The following is a 24,689-nucleotide window of genomic DNA, read 5'->3' as shown; positions in this document are numbered from 1 at the left end:
AGTTCTTCTTGAGTCATCTCTTCCCCACCCCGTGCTAAACAAAACCAGACAGAAACCGAAGTCAAAATGTCAGATCCAAACCAACAGCGATGAGAGGATAGATAAAGGCAGATTACAATAAAAAGGGATAAGGGAGTGGACGTTATTTATAATAAGAGTTGCAAGAAGAAAATCAGACCACTCTGAAATTAAAATGGATGGCCCCTCTTCAGCAAAATATATTTTACCTAAACCCTCCCTGAACGTTTGGAAATAAAAAACTTTGCTAAACACAAAATAACAAAACAAAGTGGAACATGTCTACCCTTTACCCTCACTTCATCAACAGACCAGAGTGTTAGATATGCATCCTGTAAGCATTACATGGCAATGCAGGAATTGTGATAGTGCCCAGGGCTGTGGGCCAGAAGGTTGTGGGTTCGCAGACCACTGTAGACAAGAGTTGGGGTGGCCTCCCAAGTGGCACAGTGCATTGCATCGTAGGGCTAGCTGTGCCACTAGAGATTCTGGGTTCGAGTCCAGGCTCTGTTGCAACCGGCCACAACCGGTAGACCCATGGGGCGGCACAAAATTGTCCCAGCATCGTCCAGGTTAGGGAGGGTTTGGCCGGGCAGGCATGTCCTTGTCCCATCACACACTAGCGACTCTTATGGCAGGCTGGGCGCAGTGCACCCTGACACGGTCATCAGGTGTACAGTGTTTCCTCTGACACATTGGTGCGGCTGGCTCCTTTGTTAAGTGGGCATTGTGTAAGAAGCAGTGCGGCTTGGTTGGGTTGTGTTTCGGAGGATGCGTTGCTCTTCGCCTCTCCCGAGTCCGAACGGGAGTTGCAGCGATGAGACAAGACTGGATACCACAAAATTGGGGAGAAAAAGTGGTAAAAAAAAAGAGTAGGGGTGGAAAGACCTCCTTTATAGTAAAAGTATTGCATGAATCTATCATCATATTTGCTGGTCTGAGAAAAAAAATAATTTAGAAACCTTTCATGCAATTCTAAATCATTTTACAAATTGTCACGAACCGGCTCGAAGTTTGTAACAAAAAGGGAGACAACGTTGAGATCAGAAATAACAAAATATATTTATTAACTGAAGTAAACTAAATACAATTAACAATTGTGTGTGTATTCAGTAATCAGTAGTGTAAGTGAGTGGTTGCGTGCATAAATGTGATAATGAGAGATGAAGGTGCCAACGCAAACAAAAATTCCACAACCAAAATGTATCAGTGACTGCACAGAGAGAGTCTCCCCAATGAATGGGGAAGAGGTGTATTTATCCCGGGACACACCTGGGACCAGGTGTGTCCCATTTTGCTGACGACCCTCCCAGCTCCGCCCACCGACATCCTATTAAGGAAAACAAAGAGCAAAGAATTTGGCAGACAGTGGGAGGGTCGTCACAATATAAGCAGAATATTTTTTAATACCACACAAATTATCAGGTGTGACGGTAAGACAGTGTTGCTGACAATGTCAAATTAACAATGGTTTAACAACAAGGGCAGACAATAGACAGGTCAAGGCAGGCAGGGGTCAGTAAACCAGAGGTGGGGCAACGGTTCCCGGACAGCAGGCATGCAGAGGTCAATAATCGAGGTGGGGCAAATGTACAGGCAGGCTCATGGTCAGGGACAGGCAGAGTGGTCAGACAGGCAACGGTCAAAACCAGGAGGGTGAGAAAAAGAGAGAGACTGGGAAAAGCAGGAGCTGAGACACAAAAACGCTGGTTGACTTGAGTAACAAGATGAACTGGCAACAGACAAACACAGGTATAAATACACAGGGGATAATGGAGAAGGTGGGAAACACCTGGAGGGGGTGGAGACAATTACAAAGTGAAACAGATCAGGGTGTGACAAATTATGGAAATTACAGGCTAAGAATAGACAGAGGTCGATGTGTTCATATCATATTATTCCAATGCCAAATCAGTGTGTCTTGTTTGCAACTAAATTGTCCCTGTTTGCAAATAATTCAATCTGAAACTATAAGAGACCCAGATGCAGGAGGCAGATGGTTAGAGTCTTAGTTGTTTATTTATATCCAAAAGGAGTAGGCAAGAGAATGGTCGTGGACAGGCAAAAGGTCCAAGAGGTACAGAGTGGCAGATAGGCTTGATGGCAGAAGGGTCAGGCAGGTCCAGAAAAAACAGGCAAGGGTCAAAACCGGGAAGACTAGAACAAGAGAATAGAAAACAGGAGCATTGGAAAAACACGCTGGTTGACTTGAAAACATACAAGACGAACTGGCACAGAGAGACAGGAAACACAGGGATAAATACACTGGGGAAAATAAGCGACACCTGGAGGAGGTGGAGACACTCACAAGAACAGGTGAAACAGATCAGGGTGTGACAGAAACGTAATTTGGAATCTGAGCATGGTACTTTCAAAAGTTAGGCCTAACTTTCCACCCCATACAGAGTACGCCTACCGTTGCAGAAAATGTAAGCTTTAACTGCTGGCTACTCTTCAGTTGCGTAACCCAATGAGAGAAGGTCACAAGTGTTTCCCTTAAAGCTGTCTGGGTTTAAGCATCTTCTATTGCACAGAAAGTGAATAGCTTAATCAGTTGATAGTGACAGAATTAGATTACTTCCAAGCAAAGTAAATGTTTTTGTCTCCTCAGCTATAGGACATTGTAGCTCAGCCTCTGAAAGTCAAATAAATGAAACAATGATATCCCCATATGCATCAGTGTCACGTCTTTCCCGGGTATTTTACAGTTTGTTTCTAGAATAAATTACTGCGGACCAAAGCGCTGTTATAGATCATTTTATATAATCAGATCTGTTTTATTTTTCTTAAGCTAACAAAGCGTAGGCCTGTGCTTTTTGACACTTTCTTTAAAATAAGGTAGGCCTATGGCATACCCTCTCATACCCCTTCAATTCGAATCTTGGTTTTAACTTAACGGCCGTTCACTGACACAGAGGTAGGCTATTTTAAGAGTGAATAGTGGGTGGAGGAATTGACCGACAAACCTATGGTTATAGCAGCCTATAGCTTAATTTCATCTGCCAAACAGTTAGGCTTACCTCTTATTTCTTAATAGGTAAAAATAGGCTCCAACACAAAGAAAGCCCTCTTGTTGTTAGTAGTCTAATTAAAATGCCTCGTCGAATTTGCCTTCTTTCAGCACTATGAGCTGTCCATTTCCGATTGCTGCTGCTTGAAGTTTCAGCACCACAATGTAAATTACTTGAATCTGTCTAATTGTGAGGTCAATAACTCTGATAAATACATAATGGGCAAGAAACATATTGTTTTTAATCAAATCGATTATAGTAGTAGCATGCTATCAAAGATGACCTCCGGTCCTCCCCTTCGCACTCTCTTTTCAAACTGAACAGAAACTGTAGGCCAGTCTTCACACACATTTTTGGACTAGGCTTAATACCCACCAAAAATCAAAAGAAGCCTTTGACTCTCCTCCTGAACTGCCACCGTAGGTCTACACAGCACAGCCATTGGTTAAGCAGCACACAAAAACGTTTTTTGATCAGTAAGAGCAGAGCAGTCTGGGGCTCAGGGTTGGAATATCCTTTTCAGTGTGAAATGCTGCCTAGTTTTATTTAGACCATCCCAGCAGATATCTTAGAAAGTTAACTTTGCTCTGTGCTTCTCCGAGCACGCACTTCATAGCCTATATTTGGCACACAGAAACTAGAGGTCATGAGTAATCTGGTCAAAAAGAATGGTACTGATTGGCCTATGAGGTGCTGTTATAAGCAGTCTCACTTAAACCCTCAAATCCATCACCCCTTTTGACCTAGAGACTTGAAATGTTGAACAAATTTGCCTCAAGGACCCAACGGTCTCTCAGGATCGATTTTCCTACATCTTGAACATTTTTGAAAACGTATTCTCATTCTTCTCTTAACTTAGTTTCCTTAGATTGGTTAAGATATGATAAGTTATTTATAAATCAGTAAATCAGATTTTACCTGTCCCTTTTAAATCCCTTGTAAATCCACTTCACAATGGCTTATCAACTTGAAACGTTTTAGGGTCACAATGATCTTTTTTGGCTGTAACTGCATTCTTAAATGAATCATAAAAAATCTTCTCATGGACTAAAAGTCAGATTGACTCAAAACTTCACAACAGTCACTAAAGAGTTTGAGAAAATAATGTTCAATAACATTCAAAGATGGCCACACGATACCAGTAGATTCATATTAGCACATACGTCTTCTCATGAACCATAGGACCAAAATACACCAATTTGGAATGTAGGCCTATCAAAAATCAGATTTTACATTTAAACCAATGTTAATCCACTCCACAGTGTCCTATCAACTTGGAACTTGTCATCACTGTCATGGATGTCTAAAAGTCTAACTGAATTTGGTATGGATGTCTAAAAAAACAAGGAAACTATAAACAACCAATTGTTTGCATATGTAATGCTAATGCTCAAAATCATCTGCAATCATCTTCTCCTCATTAACCATATGTCAGATTCCCTCCAGTTTTTGTATTTACTCATTACGTCAGTCTTTAATAGTTGCTGCATTCAAAACATAAGCTGTGTGAATATAAAGTCACTGCTGCCTTAGATGGCTACACCAGACTAGATGGCGGCACTATAAATGTCATTGGCACCAGTGGCACCAGTGGCACCATAGGATACTAGAGCAATAACTATTGATCAAGTGGACTTTGTCTAATGCAAATGATTGTTAAATTATGCTGACGAATAATGTGAAACACAGGTTTTTGGAAATGTATTAATTTATAAAAAAAAAAAGAAGTATTCAGACCCTTTAATATGAGACTCTAAATTGAGCTCAGGTGCGTCCTGTTTCCATTGATCATCCTTGAGATGTTTCAACAACTTGATTGAAGTCCACCTGTAGTAAATTCAATTTATTGGACATGATTTGGAAAGACACACCTGTCCAAATAACTCCCCAAATACGGGTATTGCAAGCTTATAGCGTCATACCCCAAAAGACTCGAGGCTATATTTGCTGCCAAACTACCTTCAACAAAGTACTGAGTAAAGGGTCTGAATACTTTTGTAAATTTGCAAACATTTCTAAAAACGTGTTTTTCTTTTTCATTATAGAGTATTGTGTGTAGATTGATGAGGGGGGTAAAATAAAAAACATTTGAATCCATTTTAGACTAAAGCTGTAACGTAACAAAATGTGTTAAAAGTGAATGCACTGTATGTGGTCTGAACGTAGTGACAAGTGGATATTTTATTTGGGAAAATATGAAACCGGAAGTCCTGCCGCTTGCTCTGTCAGGGTATTACAGTTGTGAGGGTGTATTTAAGTATTTTGGAATGCTAATGTACAATGAGATTGAAATAATTTACACAAGCAGATTTCGACAAAATTATGTCCCAGAATTCAAAGATGACCGCAAGATACCAGTACATTAATGCTGAAAATATTTCAGAAACAGTAGTCAAATTGACCCCAGAATTAAGTAATGACTTTAAGAATGATTACCAGCTGCATTCCAAGATAACGAACCTACAGCACTAGACTAAACTTCACTTGCATCATCCTTGTGATACTGAGAGATAAACATGCTAATGCTTTCACTGATTGCACATAAAGGAAGCTAGTTCCTACCTGATAGTGCTTGCATTGTTATCCAACTGATCAGTTGTCCTTTCTGTCATCCTGTGAAACGTGTTCATTGCTGCTCGCAGCTATATTTATCTTTCTTCCTCTCTCTCTCTCTCTCTCTCTCTCTCTCTCTCTCTCTCTCTCTCTCTCTCTCTCTCTCTCTCTCTCTCTCTCTCTCTCTCTCTCTCTCTCACTCTCTCTCTATCTCTCTCCAGCTTCCCTCCCCTTCTGCAATGAGTGCGGCACTGAGAGGCATTTCCTGCTACCTGAGAGAGGTACACCAAACACCACTTCACCTCTGTCTGTCTGACCATGGTTGCCGACATCGCACTTTGACTTTTAAAGGCAGTGTTGGCTTGAGCAACACCGGATTCAAAACTTAGAATTTTTCCATTTAAATTATTATACAAAATTCTTGCCACCAATAGAATGTTATATAAATGGGGGATAAAACCATCCCAGCTCTGCAGATTTTGCTACGAAGAGACAGAATCATTTGATTATTTGTTTTGGTACTGACCATATGTCGCTTGTTTTTGGTTGCAGGAATGGTTGAAGAAGTGCAACATTTACCTGGAGCTAACGCTGCAGATAGCACTCCTGGGTGACTTGAAAAGTCATAGTCAATCGATCAATAATATAATAATACTTTTAACAAAAAAAATTATCTTTAATTTACAATCTGTAGAAACTGAGAATAGAAAGGTTCAGAACTTTCAAAACATAATTTTACAAAACTGAACTATGACATTCAGACCCTTTACTCAGTACTTTGTTGAAGCAAACTTTGGCAGAAATGTACAACGTTGCATCTTCTTGGGTATGAGGCTACAATCTTGGCACACCTGTAATTGGGGAGTTTCTCCCATTTTTCTCTGCAGATCCTCTGCAGATCCTCTCAAGCTCTGTTCAGTTGGATGGAGAGCGTCGCTGCACAGCTATTTTCAGGTCTCTCCAGAGATGTACGATTGGGTTCAAGCCCGGGCTCTGGCTGGACCACTCAAGCCAGAGCCCGGGCTTGGCTGTGTGCTTCAGGTTGTTGAAAGGTGAACGTTCGCACCAGAGGTCCTGAGCACTCTAAGCAGGTTTTCATCAAGAATATCTCTGTACTTTGCTCCGTACATCTTTCCCTCGATCCCGACTAGTCTCCCAGTCCCTGCCACTGAAAAACATCCCCCACAGCATGACGCTGAACCACCATGCTTCACCGTATGGATGGTGCCAGGTGACATGACGCTTGGCATTCAGGCCATAGAGTTCAATCTTGGTTTCAAATAACTAGAGAATCTTGTTTTTCAATGTCTGAGAGTCCTTTAGGTGCCTTTTGGTTCAATTCAAGCAGGATGTCATGTGCCTTTTACAGAGGAGTGGCTTCTGTGTGGCCACTACCATAAAGGCCTGATTGGTGGAGTGATGCAGAGATGGTTATCCTGGAAGGTTCTCCCATCTCCACAAAGGAACTCTGGAGCTCTGTCAGAGTGACCACAGGGTTCTTGGTCACTTCCCTGACCAAGGCCCTTCTCCACCGATTGCTCAGTTTGGCAGCCAGCTCTAGGAAGCTGGCCGCCAAATTATTCTATTGAAGAATGATGGAGGCCACTGTTTTCTTGGGGACCTTCAATGCTGCAGACATTTTTTGGTACCCTGCCCCAGATCTTCCCCACAATCCTGTCTCAGGGCTCTATGGAGAATTCTTTCGACCTCATTGCTTGGTTTCTGCCCTGACATACACTGTCAACTGTGGGACCTTCTATAGACAGGTGTGTGCTTTTCCAAATCATGTCCAGTCAATTGAACTTACCACAGGTGGAATCCAATCAAGTTGTAGAAACATCTCAAGGATGATCAATGGAAACAGGATGCACTGTATAGGCTAGAAGTAGAAGTCTAAGTGTTGTTGTCCATTAGTTTACTCCAATTAGGTGAGGGGTGTTAGGGGAAAATAATAAAGGAAAATCTATTTTAAAAATATATATACACAGTACCAGTTAATAGTTTGGAATAACCTACTCGTTCAAGGGTTTTTCTTTATTTTACTATTTTCTACATTGTAGAATAATAGTGAAGACATCAAAACTGTGAAATAACACATATATAATCATGTAGTAACCAAAAAAGTTCTTCAAAGTAGCCACCCTATGCCTTAATGACAGCTTTGCACACTCTTGGAGATCTCGCAACCAGCTTCATGAGGTAGTTACCTGGAATGCATTTAAATTAACAGGTGTCCCTTGTTAAAAGTTTATTTGTGGAATTTCTTTCCTTCTTAATGCGTTTAAGCCAATCAGTTGTGTTGTGACAATTATAGGGGTGGTATACAGAAGACAGCCCTATTTGGTAAAAAAACAACAACTCTATATTATGGCAAGAAGAGCTCAAATAAGCAAAACGAAATGACAGTCCATCATTACTTTAAAACATGAAGATCAATCAATCCTGAAAAGTTTCTTCGAGTGCAGTGGCAAAAACCATCAAGCGCTATGATGAAACTGGCTCTCATGAGTACCGCCACAGTAAAGGAAGACCCAGAGTTACCTCTGCTGCAGAGGATAAGTTCATTAGAGTTAACTGCACCTCAGATTGCAGCCCACATAAATTCTTCACAGAGTTCAAGTAACAGACACATCTCAACATCAGTTGACTGCGTGAATCAGGCCTTCATGGTCGATTTGCTGCAAAGAAACCACTACTAGGACACCAATAATAAGAAGAGACTTTCTTGGGCCAAGAAAAACTAGCAATGGAAATCTGTCCTTTGGTCTGATGAGTCCAAATTTGAGATTTTTGGTTCCAACCACCGTGTCTTTGTGAGACGCAGAGTAGGTGAACTGATGATCTCTGTATGTGTGGTTCCCACCATGAAGCATGGAGGCGGAGGTGATGGTGTGGCGGTGCTTTGCTGGTGACACTGTCAGTGATTTATTTAAAATTCAAGGCACACTTAACCAGCATGGCTACCACAGCATTCAGCAGCGATACGCCATCCCATCTGGTTTGCCCTTAGAGGGAATATAATAAGTTTTTCAGCAGGACAATGACCGAACACCTCCAGGCTGTGTAAGGGCTATTTGACCAGAAGGAAAGTGATGGAGTGCTGCGTCAGATGACCTGGCCTCCACAATCACCCAATCTCAACCCAATTGAGATGGTTTTGGATGAGTTGGACCGCAGAGTGAAGGAAAAGCAGCCAACAAGTGCTCAGCATGTGGGAACTCCTTCAAGACTGTTGGAAAAGCATTCCAGGTGAAGCTGGTTGAGAGAATGCCAAGACTGTGCAAAGCTGTCATCAAATCAAATCAATTAAAATGTATTTATATAGCCCTTCGTACATCAGCTGATATCTCAAAGTGCTGTACAGAAACCCAGCCTAAAACCCCAAACAGCAAGCAATGCAGGTGTAGAAGCACGGTGGCTAGGAAAAACTCCCTAGAAAGGCCAAAATCTAGGAAGAAACCTAGAGACGAACCAGGCTATATGGGGTGGCCAGTCCTCTTCTGGCTGTGCCGGAAGATGGCCAAGATGTTCAAATGTTCATAAATGACCAGCATGGTCGAATAATAATAAGGCAGAACAGTTGAAACTGGAGCAGCAGCACGGCCAGGTGGACTGGGGACAGCAAGGAGTAATCATGTCAGGTAGTCCTGGGGCATGGTCCTAGGGCTCAGGTCCTCCGAGAGAGAGAAAGAAAGAGAGAAGGAGAGAATTAGAGAACGCACACTTAGATTCACACAGGACACCAATAGGACAGGAGAAGTACTCCAGATATAACAAACTGACCCTAGCCCCCCGACACATAAACTACTGCAGCATAAATACTGGAGGCTGAGACAGGAGGGGTCAGGAGACACTGTGGCCCCATCCGAGGACACCCCCGGACAGGGCCAAACAGGAAGGATATAACCCCACCCACTTTGCCAAAGCACAGCCCCCACACCACTAGAGGGATATCTTCAACCACCAACCTACCATCCTGAGACAAGGCTGAGTATAGCCCACAAAGATCTCCGCCATGGCACAACCCAAGGGGGGGCGCCAACCCAGACAGGATGACCACATCAGTGAATCAACCCACTCAGGTGACGCACCCCTTCCAGGGACGGCATGAGAGAGCCCCAGTAAGCCAGTGACTCAGCCCCTGTAATAGGGTTAGAGGCAGAGAATCCCAGTGGAAAGAGGGGAACCGGCCAGGCAGAGACAGCAAGGCAAATGGTGTCTGCTTTGAAAAATCTAAAATATTTTGATTTGTTTAAAACTATTTTGGTTACTATATGATTCCATATGTGTTATTTCATAGTTTTGATGTCTTCACTATTATTCTACAATGTAGAGAATAGTACAAATAAAGAAAAACCGTCGAATGAGTAGGTGTGTCCAAACTTTTGACTGGTTCTGTATATATATATACATATATATATTTTAAACTCTTATTTAACTAGGCAAGTCAGTTAAGAACAAATTCTTATTTTCAATGACGGCCTAGGAACAGTGGGTTAACTGCCTGTTCAGGGGCAGAACGACAGATTTGTACCTTGTCAGCTCGGGGATTTGAACTTGTGATCTTCCAGTTACTAGTCCAACGCTCTAACCACTAGGCTACCCTGCCGCCCCATATATGTATATGATGGGATGTATAGACATTATGGACAGTATGTGGATAGAATATGTAGTAAATCTGTAGAATACATGGGATAGAATGGTATATGTACAGCAACAGTTGAATAGGATGGCCTTGACTAGAATTCAGGATATACATATTAAATTAGTAAAACAGTATGTAAACATTATTAAAGTGAAAAGTGTTATATTAATAAAGTGACTAGTGTTCCATGTGTATGTACATAGGGCAGTAGCCTCTAAGGTTCATGGTAGAGTAACCGGGCGGTAGTCGACTCGTGACTAAGTTCAGGGCAGGGCTCCATCCAGTGATGGCTATTTACCAGTCTGATGACCTTGAGATAGAAGCTGTTTTTCAGTCTCTCGGTGCCAGCTTTGATGCACCTGTACTGACTTTACCTTCTGGATGATAGCGGGGTGAACAGGCCGTGGCTCGGGTGGTTGATGTCCTTGATGAACTTTTTGACCTTTCTGTGACATTGGGTGATGTAGATGTCCTGGAGGCCAGGCAGTGTGCCCCATGTGATGCGTTGGGCAGACCGCACCACGCTCTGAAGAGCCCTGCGGTTGCGGACGGTGCAGTTGCCGTACCAGGCGGTGATACAGCCTGACAGGATGCTCTCAATGGTGCATCTGTAAAAATGTATGAGGGTCTTAGGGGCCAAGCCGAATTCCTTCAGTCTCCTGAGGTTGAAGAGGTGTTTTTGCACCTTCTTCACCACTGTCTTTGTGGGTGGACCATTTCAGATTGTCAGTGATGTGTTCACAGAGGAACTTGAAGTTTTTCACCTTCTCCACTGCGGCCCTGTTGATGTGGTTGGGGGTGTGCTCCCTCTGCTGTCTCCTGAAGTCCACGATCAGCTCCTTTGTTTTGTTGACGTTGAAGGTGAGGTTATTTACCTGGCACCACTCTGCCAGGGCTCTCACCTCCTTCGTGTAGGCTGTGTCGTCATTGTTGTTAATCAGGCCTACCACTGTTGTGTTGTCTGCAAACTTGATGATTGAGTTGGAGGCATGTGTGGCCACGTAGTCATTGGTGAACACGGAGTACAGGAGGAGGTTGAGCATGCACCCTTGTGGGGCCCCTGTGTTGAGGATCAGCGTAGTGGAGGTGTTATTTCCTACCTTTACCACCTGGGGGCGGCCAGTCAGGAAGTCCAGGACCTATTGCACAGGGCGGAGTTCAGACCCAGGGCCCGAAGCTTAATGATGAGCTTGGAGGGTACTATGGTGTTGAAGGCTGAGCTGTAGTCAATGAAAAGCATTCTTACATTTAAATAAAAAATAAATAAATAAATGTTTTTTACTAGGCAAGTCAGTTAAGAACAAATTCTTATTTTCAATGACAGCCTAGGAACAGTGGGTTAACTGCCTGTTCAGGGGCAGAACGACAGATTTGTACCTTGTCAGCTCAGGGATTCGAACTAGCAACCTTTCGGTTACTAGTCCAACGCTCTAACCACTAGGCTACCCTGCCTAGTGGTTATTCCGCTTGTCCAGACGGGATTGGGCAGTGTGTAGTGCAATGGCGATTGCATCGTCTGTGGATCTATAGGGGCGTTATGCATATTGAAGTGGGTCTAGGCAGTCAGGTACAGTGCAGGTGATATGATCCTTAACTAGCCTCTCAAGCTTTTCATAATGACAGAATTGAGTGCTACGGGTAGTAATTTAGTTCAGTTACCTTTGCTTTCTTAGGTACAGAAACTATGGTGGCCATCTTGAAGCAAGTGGGGACTGCAGAATGGGATAGGGAGAGACTGAATATGTCCATAAACACTCCAGCCAGCTGGTCTGCGCATGCTCTGAGGATGCGACTAGGGCCGTCTACGAGGGTTAATAATTTTGCACGCCCAATTTTTCAGTTTTTTATTTGTTAAGTTCTATCCAAGTTTGAAATATCCAATAAATGTCGTTCCACTTCATGACTGTGTCCCACTTGTTGTTGATTCTTCACAAAAAAATACAGTTTTATATCTTTATGTTTGAAGCCTGAAATGTGGCAAAAGGTCGCAAAGTTCAAGGGGGCCGAATACTTTCGCAAGGCACTGTAACCATCAGCAGCATCAGAACTTGGAGAAGCCTAGTTACCTTGACTAAAAGGTCATGTGGAATTTAAAAGTGGTCATGACTCGTGAATGCCAGTGTGCTGGTAGTATGGTCACTGTAACAGCCCTAATCAAAGGTTGGCAAATTTATGCACTCACAAAAATAACATAAAATAGACATACATGTAAGGGGGTAAAAATGGATGTGGAATATAGACGAATGTATGCTTCACTATTAATACATGCATGTAGCTCGGCTCTGCCTGTGGCCATGGAGTGACTCATGCTTCCCTGAGATGTTGCATCTCATCATTCTTAGCTTCTTTGAGTGGCTGCTCCCTCGCTTTTCTTTTCTATTCCTTTATCCGTCAATCTTAATGTGATGTGCCATGATGCGTACCGTGCTGTACTTGCTATCAGACTCTTCCACCACAATAGTCAGTCTATAAGACACACAAGAGGATGAATGAATGGATAAACTTTATTGATCCCCAGAGGGGAAATTGAGCTTACACCCCCAGTGAGACAAAATCACGACTCGTCAGTGAAGAGCACTTTTTGCCAGTCCTGTCTGGTCCAGCAACGGTGGGTTTGTGCCCATAGGCGATGTTGTTGCCTGTGATGTCTGGTGAGGACCTGCCTTACAACAGGCCTACAAGCCCTCAGTCCAGCCTCTCTCAGCCTTTTGCGGACAGTCTGAGCACTGATGGAGGGATTGTGCGTTCCTGGTGTAACATTGTTGTTGCCATCCTGTACCTGTCCCGCAGGTGTGATGTTTGGATGTACCAATCCTGTTGGTGTTGTTACATGTGGTCTGCCACTGCGAGGACGATCAGCTGTTCATCCTGTAGTGCTGTCTTAGGCGTCTCACAGTAAGGACATTGCAATTTATTGCCCTGGCCACATCTGCAGCCCTCATGCCTCCTTGCAGTATGCCTAAGGAACATTCAGGTAGATGAGCAGGGACCCTGGGCATCTTTCTTTTGCTGTTTTTCAGAGTCAGTGGAAAGTGTCCTAAGATTTCATAACTGTGACCTTAATTGCCTACCGTCTGTAAGCTGTTAGTGTCTTAACGACAGTTCCACAGGTGCATGTTCATTAATTGTTCATGGTTCATTGAACAAGCATGGGAAACAGTGTTTAAACCCTTTACAATGACGATCTGTAAAGTTAGTTGGATTTATACAAATTATTTTTGAAAGACAGGGTCCTGAAAAAGATATGTTTCTTTTATTGCTGACTTTAGTTTCAGACACTTGCGAATTGAAGGAAAGTTGGCAGGTGCACAGTGCACTGTTGCTGGAATTATTTTGGATGAACATGTGACCTACTTTTTGAAGTGATTTGATAATCAACGGTAATACATGTTTACAGTTAAATTACCTTTCTTTACTATAAAACCCCAAATCACTAAGTCTGTCCATGCATAAGATAGGACACGTACAGTTCAGAGCGACACTGTATTGAATGTACTGACGTGGACATGTTTCAACCCAAAGGCTATTTATTGTCTTTTAACAATAAATTAATTGTCAGATAACGTGTTCATCTGTACTAGCAACTCATAGTAGTGGTGCACCTGTTGGAAGACAATGTCCCAATGCAGTAATTCAACAATGGCAACAAAAAAGAAATGCTAATATGACACTCTATCCATCAGTATTAAATATACTTTATGTAAGGGATAAACGCCGAAGTCATATACATTGCCTTGGAAATAAAGGACAACGCAGAGGGACGAGGCAGGACCGAGTCCCTTTGCAGAGTTCATTTTTCCAAGGTAATGTACAGAACGGAGCTGTTTATACCGCTTATACCACCCACAGTTGCTAAAGAAAACAATATGATGAAAGCACACATTTATCAGTAGAAAAAAACATTATGTTTATATTTTAATTTTTATAAACTAATTCAGACTTTCTCATCCTTTGGTTGCTAGAGTCGCGAACGAGTCATTGTTCAGTTAGTTTGATACTTATGGACGCGATCCAGTCGTTCGTTCTTTATGTTCTGTTGCCATGCTCGCTGGCAACCTCCTTATCCCTTGCTTGCTAGCTAGCCAGCTAGCTACGGCTAACACAGTCACAACCTCTGCAGACAGGACAACAACAAAGTAGCTGTTTTCTACTGACGTTAATTTGGATACATCCATAACAATGAGCTGATAATGCCTGGCGTAGCCAGAAAAGTGTGCCTTCACTTCAGGACACTCAACACTGTTCATTACGAGGAGATCGTATTGCATATCAAACACAACTATTTTGTTGCTAGTAAACCTGCCAGTATGACAACCGAATTAAAAAAGATCAGTTTCTGAAAACAGCTGGTCAAATTAGAAATGTGGGAGTATTTGACAGCATAGAGCCACTTGTGTCATGACTGCAACAGTAGGGACCAGAGGAATTCATTTCCATCACTCACCAAGTTATGTCATCAGATGCTCTAAAAAATTATGTCTCGGCAAAAACAAATCAGGTCCAACAAGTTCTTCCTTGTTGGACCTGCGTTTACAGTGTATCCAATTTTGGTTTGTTGGTTTATCTCTCTGTTACTTTGTAGCAAGTATGGTCTGCATGTGTAGCCGCTTATTGCATACTGATTCCAAGGTCTCCCAGTATATTTTACTTACTGTCCAGAAATATTTTACAAATGCCCCATTATCTGGTTTTAATGTTCATTCTAGAATGTTCATTCTAGAGTGTCCTTCTAACCAATCAGAAATGAGTATTCAGCAATGCTGTGGTATAATTCTCATTGACTGAGCATTCCAAGGTAGTTGCAAATTTTTTTGACCTTGCACGTCCCTTTTCCCAAAATCTTGGGAAATCTGAAAGGACCTAGCAGTTGCTATGTCAACATCGTGTCTGACAAATGTTTTCACTGCTAACTTAAGTGCCTTCAGTACAGACACAAAAGGTCAATACATAGTCATCCCAACAGGCTGCTGGCCTAAATACTGAAGTTTACAAAGTAAAAAGTTCAACAGTTCTTTGGCACTCGCTCATTTAAGAGGGAGATGATAGCAGCCCCTGGTTTGACTCTTTCCTTTTCTCTTTCACTCTATCCTTAATAAAAAAAATCTCTGCTACTTTCTCTCTCATTCTCTATCCTTTTCTCTATATCTGTTCCTTTCTCTCACTCTCTCCTTTTCTCTCTACCACTTTTTCCTCAATGTCCCCTTTCCCTCAGTGGGAGAGTGAACAGCAGAGGAGTCTGGAGGAGAGGGGTCGTCTGCTGCTCTGCCTGCAGTTCCTCCCCACGTCCGGTGTGGTCGATAAGGCCAAAGGGGAGGAGAGGGCCCACGGAGGGCTCTGTGTGGGTGTGCGACGCTGCGCCCACCTAGCCGCCATGGACGTCAATGGATTCTCGGACCCCTATGTCAAAACGTGAGTATAGACGTTGACCGTGATACCAATACTAGACCTGGGTTATGTTCATTAGAGCACACCGCAGCTAAATGTTTTGCAACGGAAATGAAAATGAGTGTTTCTCTGTTTCACATGTTTTCGGACCGTTTTTGTTGTTTATAAATGTTTTGTTTTCTTTTAAATACTAAAGCTGCGCTTGATTGAGCTTGAATGTTGTAACGGAGTGAATGGAATAGTCCCAAAAGTGAAAACTCTTACTATTCGGCACTCCAGGCAGGCTCAATGAAAGGCTCAAAGTATCTGAAAGAAAACAAATACCTTATTATTTCCAGTGGGCAAGAGCGGTAGAAAGAGATGCAGTGTACAGGGAGTCATGGTTAGTAACATACAGAGATTTACGGACTGGAGCTGTTGTACAATTGCATTTCAATAGTAAATTATTTGAAAACAAGGGGAGGGAGGGAGGGGGATAGGGAGAGGGAGAGAGAAAGCCATGGCTAGTGAGAGGAGGAATTTTCCCCAGCGTGACTGATGCATCCTGACAGAAATCGGACAAAGGAACTAAACATTTCCTCCCTTGTCAATGTGTTCACTTCAATTCCGTCACTGGCCTTGAGCTTTCCCTGGAATTAGTAAAAAACAGTGGCTGTGCCGAGCTCACTTTACCTCCCTTTCTCACGTACATAAACACACATGTACACACTTTCTTGGAGAAATATACCAAGCCAGCTATTTCCCCCCTCAGGTTAAAGTACAAGCAAGTAATAGAAATAGACATGCCGCCGTTTTCCTACTGCCAGTTCACACAATCAAATGTCTCTCATGCAGACGCTTTCTCTCTCACATACACACACGGTCATGCACACACACAACCATGCATGCGGACACAAACTCATGCATGCAGACACACACAGACATACACAGAAACGCAGTGTCTCATTCTGTTTTTTTCTCTCGTTCTCGCTCTCTCTCTCTCTCTACCACACTCTCTCGCTCTTTGCTCTGAATTAGCACTCTGTAAATTCCCCATCTGTTTTGTTGTGTCTGAGTGTGGGGGAGAACATCAGGTCTTCGTGCTGCGGGGTGGTGGGTGGAAAATATGTGTGAGGGAAAATGCAGAAAACTAGCTCTCTGTCGGTTTATATATTAGAGAATGTGTAGGAGCACGGAGAGAGACACTCGGCACAGTAAAGATTCTGCTGTGTAGCTTAAGACTTCAAGTCTCAGACCGTAAGATAATAGGATTTCACGTTCAGAACTGTCCTTGTCACGACACACATAGCTAGAAACGTACTATACAGTATATAATCGGACATGGGAAATGTACCGAATAGCACCCTATTCCCTATATAGTCCATTATTTTTGACCAGGGCCTATAGGATCTGGGGTGCAATTGGGACACAGCCATATTGATGTATGCTGTAGGATGACAGAATTACATCTACCCCATTAAATGATGGGGTCTTTACATTTGGAAAGTAACAATATCACGCTCTGAAAGTTCTGTTTGGGATTTCATGCGTTTCAGAAGACATTATAATTCTGCAAAAGTTTCAGTGGATGGGGATTTACAATTACAATAGCAGCAAGAAATCATGCAGAATGTACAGGAGTTTTAAACAGGACCTTGCCTTAGGAACGACAATGGCAAATGGCAACCTATTCCCTACATAGTGTATTACTTTGGACTGCATAATAAATTGAGTTTGTGTTTTCTTAATGGAGCGTGACAGCCTCACATTTCTCTGTATCAGGTACCTCAAGCCAGACCTGCAGAAGAAATCCAAGCATAAAACAGCCGTCATAAAAAAGACTCTTAACCCAGAGTTTAATGAGGTGTGTGTTTCTGTGTGTGTGGGTGTGGTTCTTGTGCTTGTGTGCAAGTTATAATCTGCATGTTTGTGAATTGTGCAGTGTGTGTGTTTGTGTGCATGTTTGTATGTGTTATTGTGTTGGTGTGCATGTGTGTGTTTGTGTGCATGTTTGTGAATCGTGCGGTGTCCACCATGCAGTGGCATGAAGAAAGCTTATTGGGACTATAATCAGTCCTCGGAGACACAATCTAAAATGCCCAATTATATATCGTCTTTTTTGTACAATACAACACTTACATTTCACATTGTAGTTATTCAGAGGATGCTCATACCCCGAGCCATTTGCACTGCGAACATACTAATACATGTTTTTTTTAGTTTCTCTGCTCCAGTCCTGGGGACGGCCGCTGTTTGGGTTCTCATTTCAACCAATCACTTCTACAGCCTGAGTGACAAATCTGTTTTTGTTATCATGCACAAACAGATCTGGGATCAGCCGGTCAGTTGTGCTGAGCATACATTACACAACCTCTAAAAAAAATAACAACTTGGACGTGCTCACATTTCGCAATTTCCTTGTCCCAAATCTTTCATTCCGTCCATCCTCAAACCCAGGATGTAAGAAAATGCCAACACGCAAACAGTGAGCTAAAAAAAATGTTAATAAATTGGAATAATTTTACATTTAGATAAATGGATTAGTGTGCACATTATTATGTGCAGAAACATATAAAAAAATTGATTTCACAGAGGTGCAGAATATGGGCTCCCACATTGAAAAGGCAGCTGCTTTCTTTCCACAGCTTCACCAATCTGTCTTCCATCACCTCCGTAGTACACACGGTGCCTGTTCTTGTTGCTTTCCTCTTCACCATCATTGTTTTGGTCTCACATGATGCATGCTCATTTGCTATTAGCAGCAGTCCTTGGCCAATCGCAACATAGCACTGCTCATACTACAGCATGACCAACAATGAAAATGATTGGGACATCTGACACGGATCTGGAGAATGTAACAGCCATCGTCGGTGTGTCCTTAACCCGCTCAAACTACATGTGTCCCGACATACTGATCCTAGCCCAAATTAATTTGGATTGCACCCCGATCATGAAAATTGTCATGTTTGATTTCCGGTTTAAGGACCGATTTTACAAGATCCAGATAAAGCTTAGTCCTGGACTAAAAAGAAACCAGGACTATACATAGTATGGGCGATTGTAGGTGATTATCAATCTATTTTAGTGAATTGGTTTTGTTGAACTGTGCAGATACTATTTGTTTAACTCTGATTACAGTCTTCACTGTAATGGCCATTGAGGCTGCGTCCTATGCACTGATTTAAAAAAAAACATGTAGCTATACATCTATACAGGTCGCAAAGTTCAAGGGGCCGAATACTTTCGCAAGGCACTGTAGATATCTGCTGCTTATATGTCTTGCATTCCCAAACAAATCCACAAAAGGGCAGTTTAGCCAGGCAGAAATAATGACAAAGTAAAGCATGACCCAAAAAGACAAATAAAATACGTATATTTTATCCCTTTTTTTCAAGGAATGGCAAGGAAACAAAACACGAAGAGAATTCAACTTCTTTAGGAAAAACAGCCCTATTGTTAGAAACGAACATCAATTGTCACATTTATTTATTTTCAGGCTTTAGCATACAATATTTTACATACATACATGCAAGTTTTTAAAAGACCAAATAGTTTGGTCTGCTTCGTGTTTTCATTGTTGGTATCTTCCCAGCCCTCAAATTCAGGGTTGCAAAGTCATTCGAAAATTTCCACAACAATTGCCACACAACACTAGCCAAAAGAACACACGCAATCGTGGAGCTGGCTAATTGTAATGCACACATGGCAACAACCACCCTGACCACCTGTACTCATTAGCAACACTGTGCCGGGATTCAATCCAAGGCACATTATAGAGCAGCTCACTGGACAACTGTGCCTTTTAAAGGCAATTTCACCTTTTAAAAGGCAATGGTTTGCATTGTTCTTATTTCCGCTTTGCTAAACAGCTCTCTATTTGTGAATTTGTTTGGGAATGCAAGACTTAAAAGCAGCAGATACACTACATATACAAAAGTATGTGGACCCCCGTCAATTTAGTGGATTCGGCTATTTCAGCCACACCTGTTGCTGACAGTTGTATTAAATCGAGCTCCCAGCCATGCAACCACCATATACAAACATTGGCAGTAGAATGGCCTTACTGAAAAGCTCAGTGACTTTCAACGTGGCACCGTCAGAGGAGGCCACTTTTCCAACAAGTTAGTTCGTCAAATGCCCTGCTAGAGCTGCTTCGGTCAACTGTAAGTGCTGTCATTGTGAAGTGGAAACGTCTAGGAGTAACAACGACAACGGTGTGTGTGCTGAAGTGCGTAAACATTTTCTCCTCGGCTGCAACACCCACTACCGAGTTCCAAAATGCCTCTGGAAGCAACGTCAGCACAATAACTGTTTGTTGTGAGCTTAATGAAATGGGTTTCCATGGCCGAGCAGCCTTTAAGATCACCATGTGCAATGCCAAGTGTCGGCTGGAGTGGTGTAAAGCTCACCGTCATTGGACTCTGGAGCAGAGGAAGTACGTTCTCTGGAGTAATGAATCACGCTTCACCATCTGGCAGTCCGATGGACGAATCTGGGTTTGGCGGATGCCAGGAGAACGCTACCTGACGAATGCATAGTGCCCACTGTAAAGTCTGGTGGAGAATGAACTTTTCCCCGTGCACAAAGCGAGGTCCATACAGGAATGGTTTGTCAAGATCGGTGTGGAAGAAGTTGACTGGCCTGCACAACGCTCTGACCTCAACCCTATCGCACATCTTTGAGAAGAATTGGAAAGCCGACTGCAAGCGAGGCCTAATCGCCCAACATCAGCACCCGACCTCACTAATGCTCTTGTGAATGAATGAAAGCAAGTCCCCGCAGTAATGTTCCAAGATCGAGTGGAAAGCCTTCCCAGAAGAGTGGATGCTGTTGTAGCAGCAATGGGGGGACCAACTCCATACTAATGGCCATGATTTTGGAATGAGATGTTCGACGAGCAGGTGTCCATATACTTTTGTTGTATATAATGTATTTAATGCAGCTACACACATTTTGAACGCAATTGCATAGGTCCTAGGATGTAGGATCAATGACAATACAGTGCAGTGCAGTACTGTAAAGTGAAATTCAGCAAACACACTGGCTGCCACAGGACCAACAATGAGAAACTGAATCTGTTACCATTCTCATAAGGAAATTTAAGAAATGCTGTTCAACAGTGTGTTTCTATGTTTCTTTCATTGCTTTACTTTTTCTACCCAAGTTACTAGACATGCACACACTATTTCTATATTAATTATCCATATAGGGCCCATTTTTCTGTCTCTATCTCTTGTTAATGATTGCCTTTTGACCCACCATCCATCCCCTGGCTCTCTGCAGGAGTTCTTCTATGAGATCTCCTTCACGGAGCTGTCCACCAAAACCCTGGAGGTCACCGTCTGGGACTACGACCTAGGGAAATCCAACGATTTTATTGGTGAGTTGGCGACTGTGCCACCCACAGTCATAAGTGGGATTCTAGTCGTGGGCAGCCTGGCTGCCCAATTGGTCCAGTTTCTTTACTTTCTTAACCAAGGCAGTAGTTCATTCAAAGGCACAGTGGTGTAAAGTACTTCATTAAAAATACTTTAAAGTACTACTTAAGTCGTTTTTGGGGGTATCTGTACTTGACTTTACTGTTTACATTTTTGACAACTTTTACTTTTACTTCACTACATTCCTAAAGAAAAGAGTGTGCCCCTGGCTATCCGTAAATGTAAAAAACAAGACAATTGTGCCATCTGGTTTGCTTGATTTACGGATTTTCTTTGTTATTTGAACTTCTACTTTTGATACTTAAGTATATTTTAGCAATTACATTTACTTTTGATACTTGAGTATATTTAAAACCAAATACTTTAGACTTGTGTCATTTTCTATAAAGATATCTTTACTTTTACTCAAGTATGACAATTGGGTACTTTTCCCACCAATGGTCAAAGCACTGATCTCATTAGTGCAATTTCTCCAGTTCTTCAACAGTGGTAAGCTCAGATGCAAGCAGCTACGGCTTGGGTGGGGTACAAGAACACGACGGCACCCTTAAGCCTGTAGCTTTCTGCTCACGTACACACAGTAACGCCAAAAAGAGATTGAGAATGAGTGACTCGCAGGCTTGTGGGCATCAGCAAAGATTTACTACCATTTGTGAGGGTTGGAGAACTATCGCTTGATCACAGATCACAAACCTCTGGTGACATTGATAAACAACAAAGACCTATACAATGCACCCCTTTGATGTCAGTGGCTGCTGATTCGACTTGATGAAGTTCAACCCCATTGAGGGAAGAACGGAAGAACCTCGTCATCGCCGATGCCTTTTCTAGGCACCCCAAACCAGAGATGGATGATACAAGGTTGGAAGCAGATGTCCAGGCTATGGAAAGGATCATACAGTGCCTTCTGAAAGTATTCATACCCCTTGACATTCCACATTTTGTTGTGTTACAGGCTGAATTCACCAATCTAGATATAATAGCCCATTATGGCAAAGTGAAATCATGTTTTTTGACATTTTAGCAAATGTTATTGAAAATGAAATACAGAAATATCAAATTTACACTCCTGAGTCAACACATGTTAGAATCACCTTTGGTAGTGATTACAGCTGTAATCAGCTGAGTCTTTCTGGGTAAGTCTCTAAGAGCTTTGCACACATGGATTGTACAATATTTGCTCATTATTCTTTAAAAAATTATTTAAGCTCTATGATAGTTGTTGATCATTGCTAGACAGCCATAGATTTTCAAGCCGATTTAAGTCAAAACTGTAACTTGGTGACTCAGGAACATTCAATGTTGTTTTGGTAAGCAAGTATATTTGGCCTTGTGTTTTAGGTTATTGTCCTGCTGAAAGGAACATTTGTGAAGATGGCAGCAGACCTCAGCAAGTTCAAGGGGAAAATGTTCCTAGTCTTCATAGACTACTACTCTTGGTGGCTCAAGATCTTGAACTTCACAAAGACAACTAGTGAGGCAGTCATCTGAAAACTTCCAAGCATCTTCACAAGGTTCAGAATACCTGAAGAAATGGTGACAGATACTGGCCCACATTCTAAATCACAGCAACTTTGAGATTTCACAGCCAAGTACGAATTCAAACACACAACACATAATATCATAATATCCCCAAGCAAACGGGATGGTGGAACGGGAAAATTCATCCTCAAACAGAACTATTCACAGCTCGCACTAATGATCTACAGGGGGACACTGCAAAGGAACCAACACGAGAAAGTCCAACCAGACTCCTTATGGGAAGGAGACTCCACACAACAGCTCAGGAGCTGAACAAAACCTGAAGCCAGCATGGCCAAACCTGGCCACTGTAAAGCACAATGATGCCAAAGCCAAACGCGCCTATGAGAAAACGTACAGCAGGAGGTACTCTACCAGACCACCTTGTGCTCTGCAGATTGGCTACAAGGTTCGCTTCAAAACTGATGGAGAGAAAGAGTGGAAAACGACCTGAGTCATCCAAAGTAAGCGCTTCACACAATGGTCATTTGTCGTGCAAACATAGCATGAGGACTCGACAAGACGGAACCCCCAACACTTGCAACGCGGTCAGGACGAACAGAGCGCAGGCAAAAGTCAATTGACCTAAGTTGCTAAGCTTGCTAGATAACCTCCTTCAACGAATGACAGAATATCGAATTTATGATTATACAGATAGCTCATGAATAATGGGGAGATGAAGAGTGGAAATATACTTTACAAAAATATAAATGCAACATGCAATAATTTCTAATATTTTACTGAATGACAGTTCAATTACAGGAAATCAGTCAATTTAAATAAATAAATGAGGCCATAATCTATGGATTTCACATGAGAAAGCGCCTCAAGGCTAATAGAGATTCATAGACACAGAACCCTGCAAAGAGATAAGAGACTAGTCAGACATACCACTTTAAATAATCTTGGGGAGTGGACAATTACTGCTGAGCCATTAGAAAACACTGGAACTATTGTCTCTCAGTTTGTAAAACTGTATGTGCATGGGCTTGGTCTCATGCGTAGAAGGTATTGACGTAGGTAGTTACATCGTTAGGGGTTGACTGCAAGCACATTAAAAGCAACTTGGACTTTTCCTATTTTGCAGAACTCAGGAGAGACATCAGTTGTATGTTTGATGTTTGATCTTTGACATCTGTGCACATTTTGAGCATTCCTTATTTGTTAAGTAAATAACGAAGCCCAGAAAATTGGAATCAACAAGAACGGAAAAAGTGTGTGCGAGCAAGGAAGCCTACGTACGAACCTGATTCAGTTACACCAGCTCAGTCATGGAGGAATGGGCCGAAATTCACCCAACTTCTTGTGGGAAGCTTGATGTAGGCTACCTGAAACGATTGACCCAATTTAAAGGCAATGCTACCAAATACTAATTGAGTGTATGTAAACTTCTGACCCACTGGGAATGTGATGAAAGAAATAAAAGCTGAAATAAATCATTCTCACTACTACTATTCTGACATTTCACATTCTTAAAATATAGTGGTGATCCTAACTGACCTAAAACAGGACATTTTTACTAGGATTAAATGTCAGGAATTGTGAAAACTGAGTTGAAATGTACTTGGCTAAGGTGTATATAAACTTCCGACTTCAACTGTAGTTATACACGGTATGTTGTTTGTTTATATACTCTATGTGAACCTAGTTATTATGGGATCAGCCGTCTTGCTTAAAAACTTCTTAGGGATAAGCATCCAACTAGCGGGACACCAGCCGACAACATCCGGTGAAATTGGAGGGTGCGCAATTCAAATAAATAATTGTAATATTAAACATTCATGAACATTCAAGTGTCTTATATAATTTAAAAGTTTAAGTTATTGTTATCTAACTGTGTTGTCCGATTTCTAATAGGCTTTACGGCGAAAGCATACCATGCAATTGTCTGAGGCACGGCGCCCCACATCAATATATTTTTCAACCAGCACAGGCTTCATAAATTCCCAAATAGCGATTAAATAAATCTCTTACTTTTGAAGATCTTCCTCTGTTTGCAACCCCAAGGCTCCCAGCTACAACATGAATGGTCGTTTTGTTAAAAGCCTTCTTTATATCTTAAAAAGTCAGTTTAGTTGGCGCCATCGATTTCAGTAATCCATTCGTTCATCATGCAGACAAAGGAGTCCAAACAGCTAC

At 42.2% G+C, this 24,689-nt stretch overlaps 1 protein-coding gene across 8 annotated transcripts in view; it reads left to right on the top strand.

The window, feature by feature from the left end:
- The window catches only part of LOC109866042 (double C2-like domain-containing protein alpha), a 79,110-nt gene that overhangs the window by 52,442 nt on the left and 1,979 nt on the right, over positions 1 to 24,689 (top strand). For 4 of the 8 annotated variants that reach the window (XM_020454594.2, XM_020454589.2, XM_020454591.2 and 1 more), the window contains 4 exons: positions 5,804 to 5,863; positions 15,440 to 15,636; positions 17,374 to 17,455; positions 20,875 to 20,971. In XM_020454594.2, the coding sequence (XP_020310183.1) occupies positions 5,804 to 5,863; positions 15,440 to 15,636; positions 17,374 to 17,455; positions 20,875 to 20,971 (436 nt within the window). Of the gene's footprint in view, positions 1 to 5,803; positions 5,864 to 15,439; positions 15,637 to 17,373; positions 17,456 to 20,874; positions 20,972 to 21,505; positions 22,085 to 24,689 lie in introns of those variants that run through there. The other 4 variants (XM_020454593.2, XM_031799531.1, XM_031799529.1 and 1 more) reach the window with 3 other exon arrangements.

Source organism: Oncorhynchus kisutch, linkage group LG20 (genome assembly GCF_002021735.2).
Source record: "Oncorhynchus kisutch isolate 150728-3 linkage group LG20, Okis_V2, whole genome shotgun sequence".
Lineage (NCBI taxonomy): Eukaryota > Metazoa > Chordata > Actinopteri > Salmoniformes > Salmonidae > Oncorhynchus > Oncorhynchus kisutch.
Note: the sequence above shows the minus strand (reverse complement) of the source record. Positions and strands in the feature narration are given on the sequence as shown.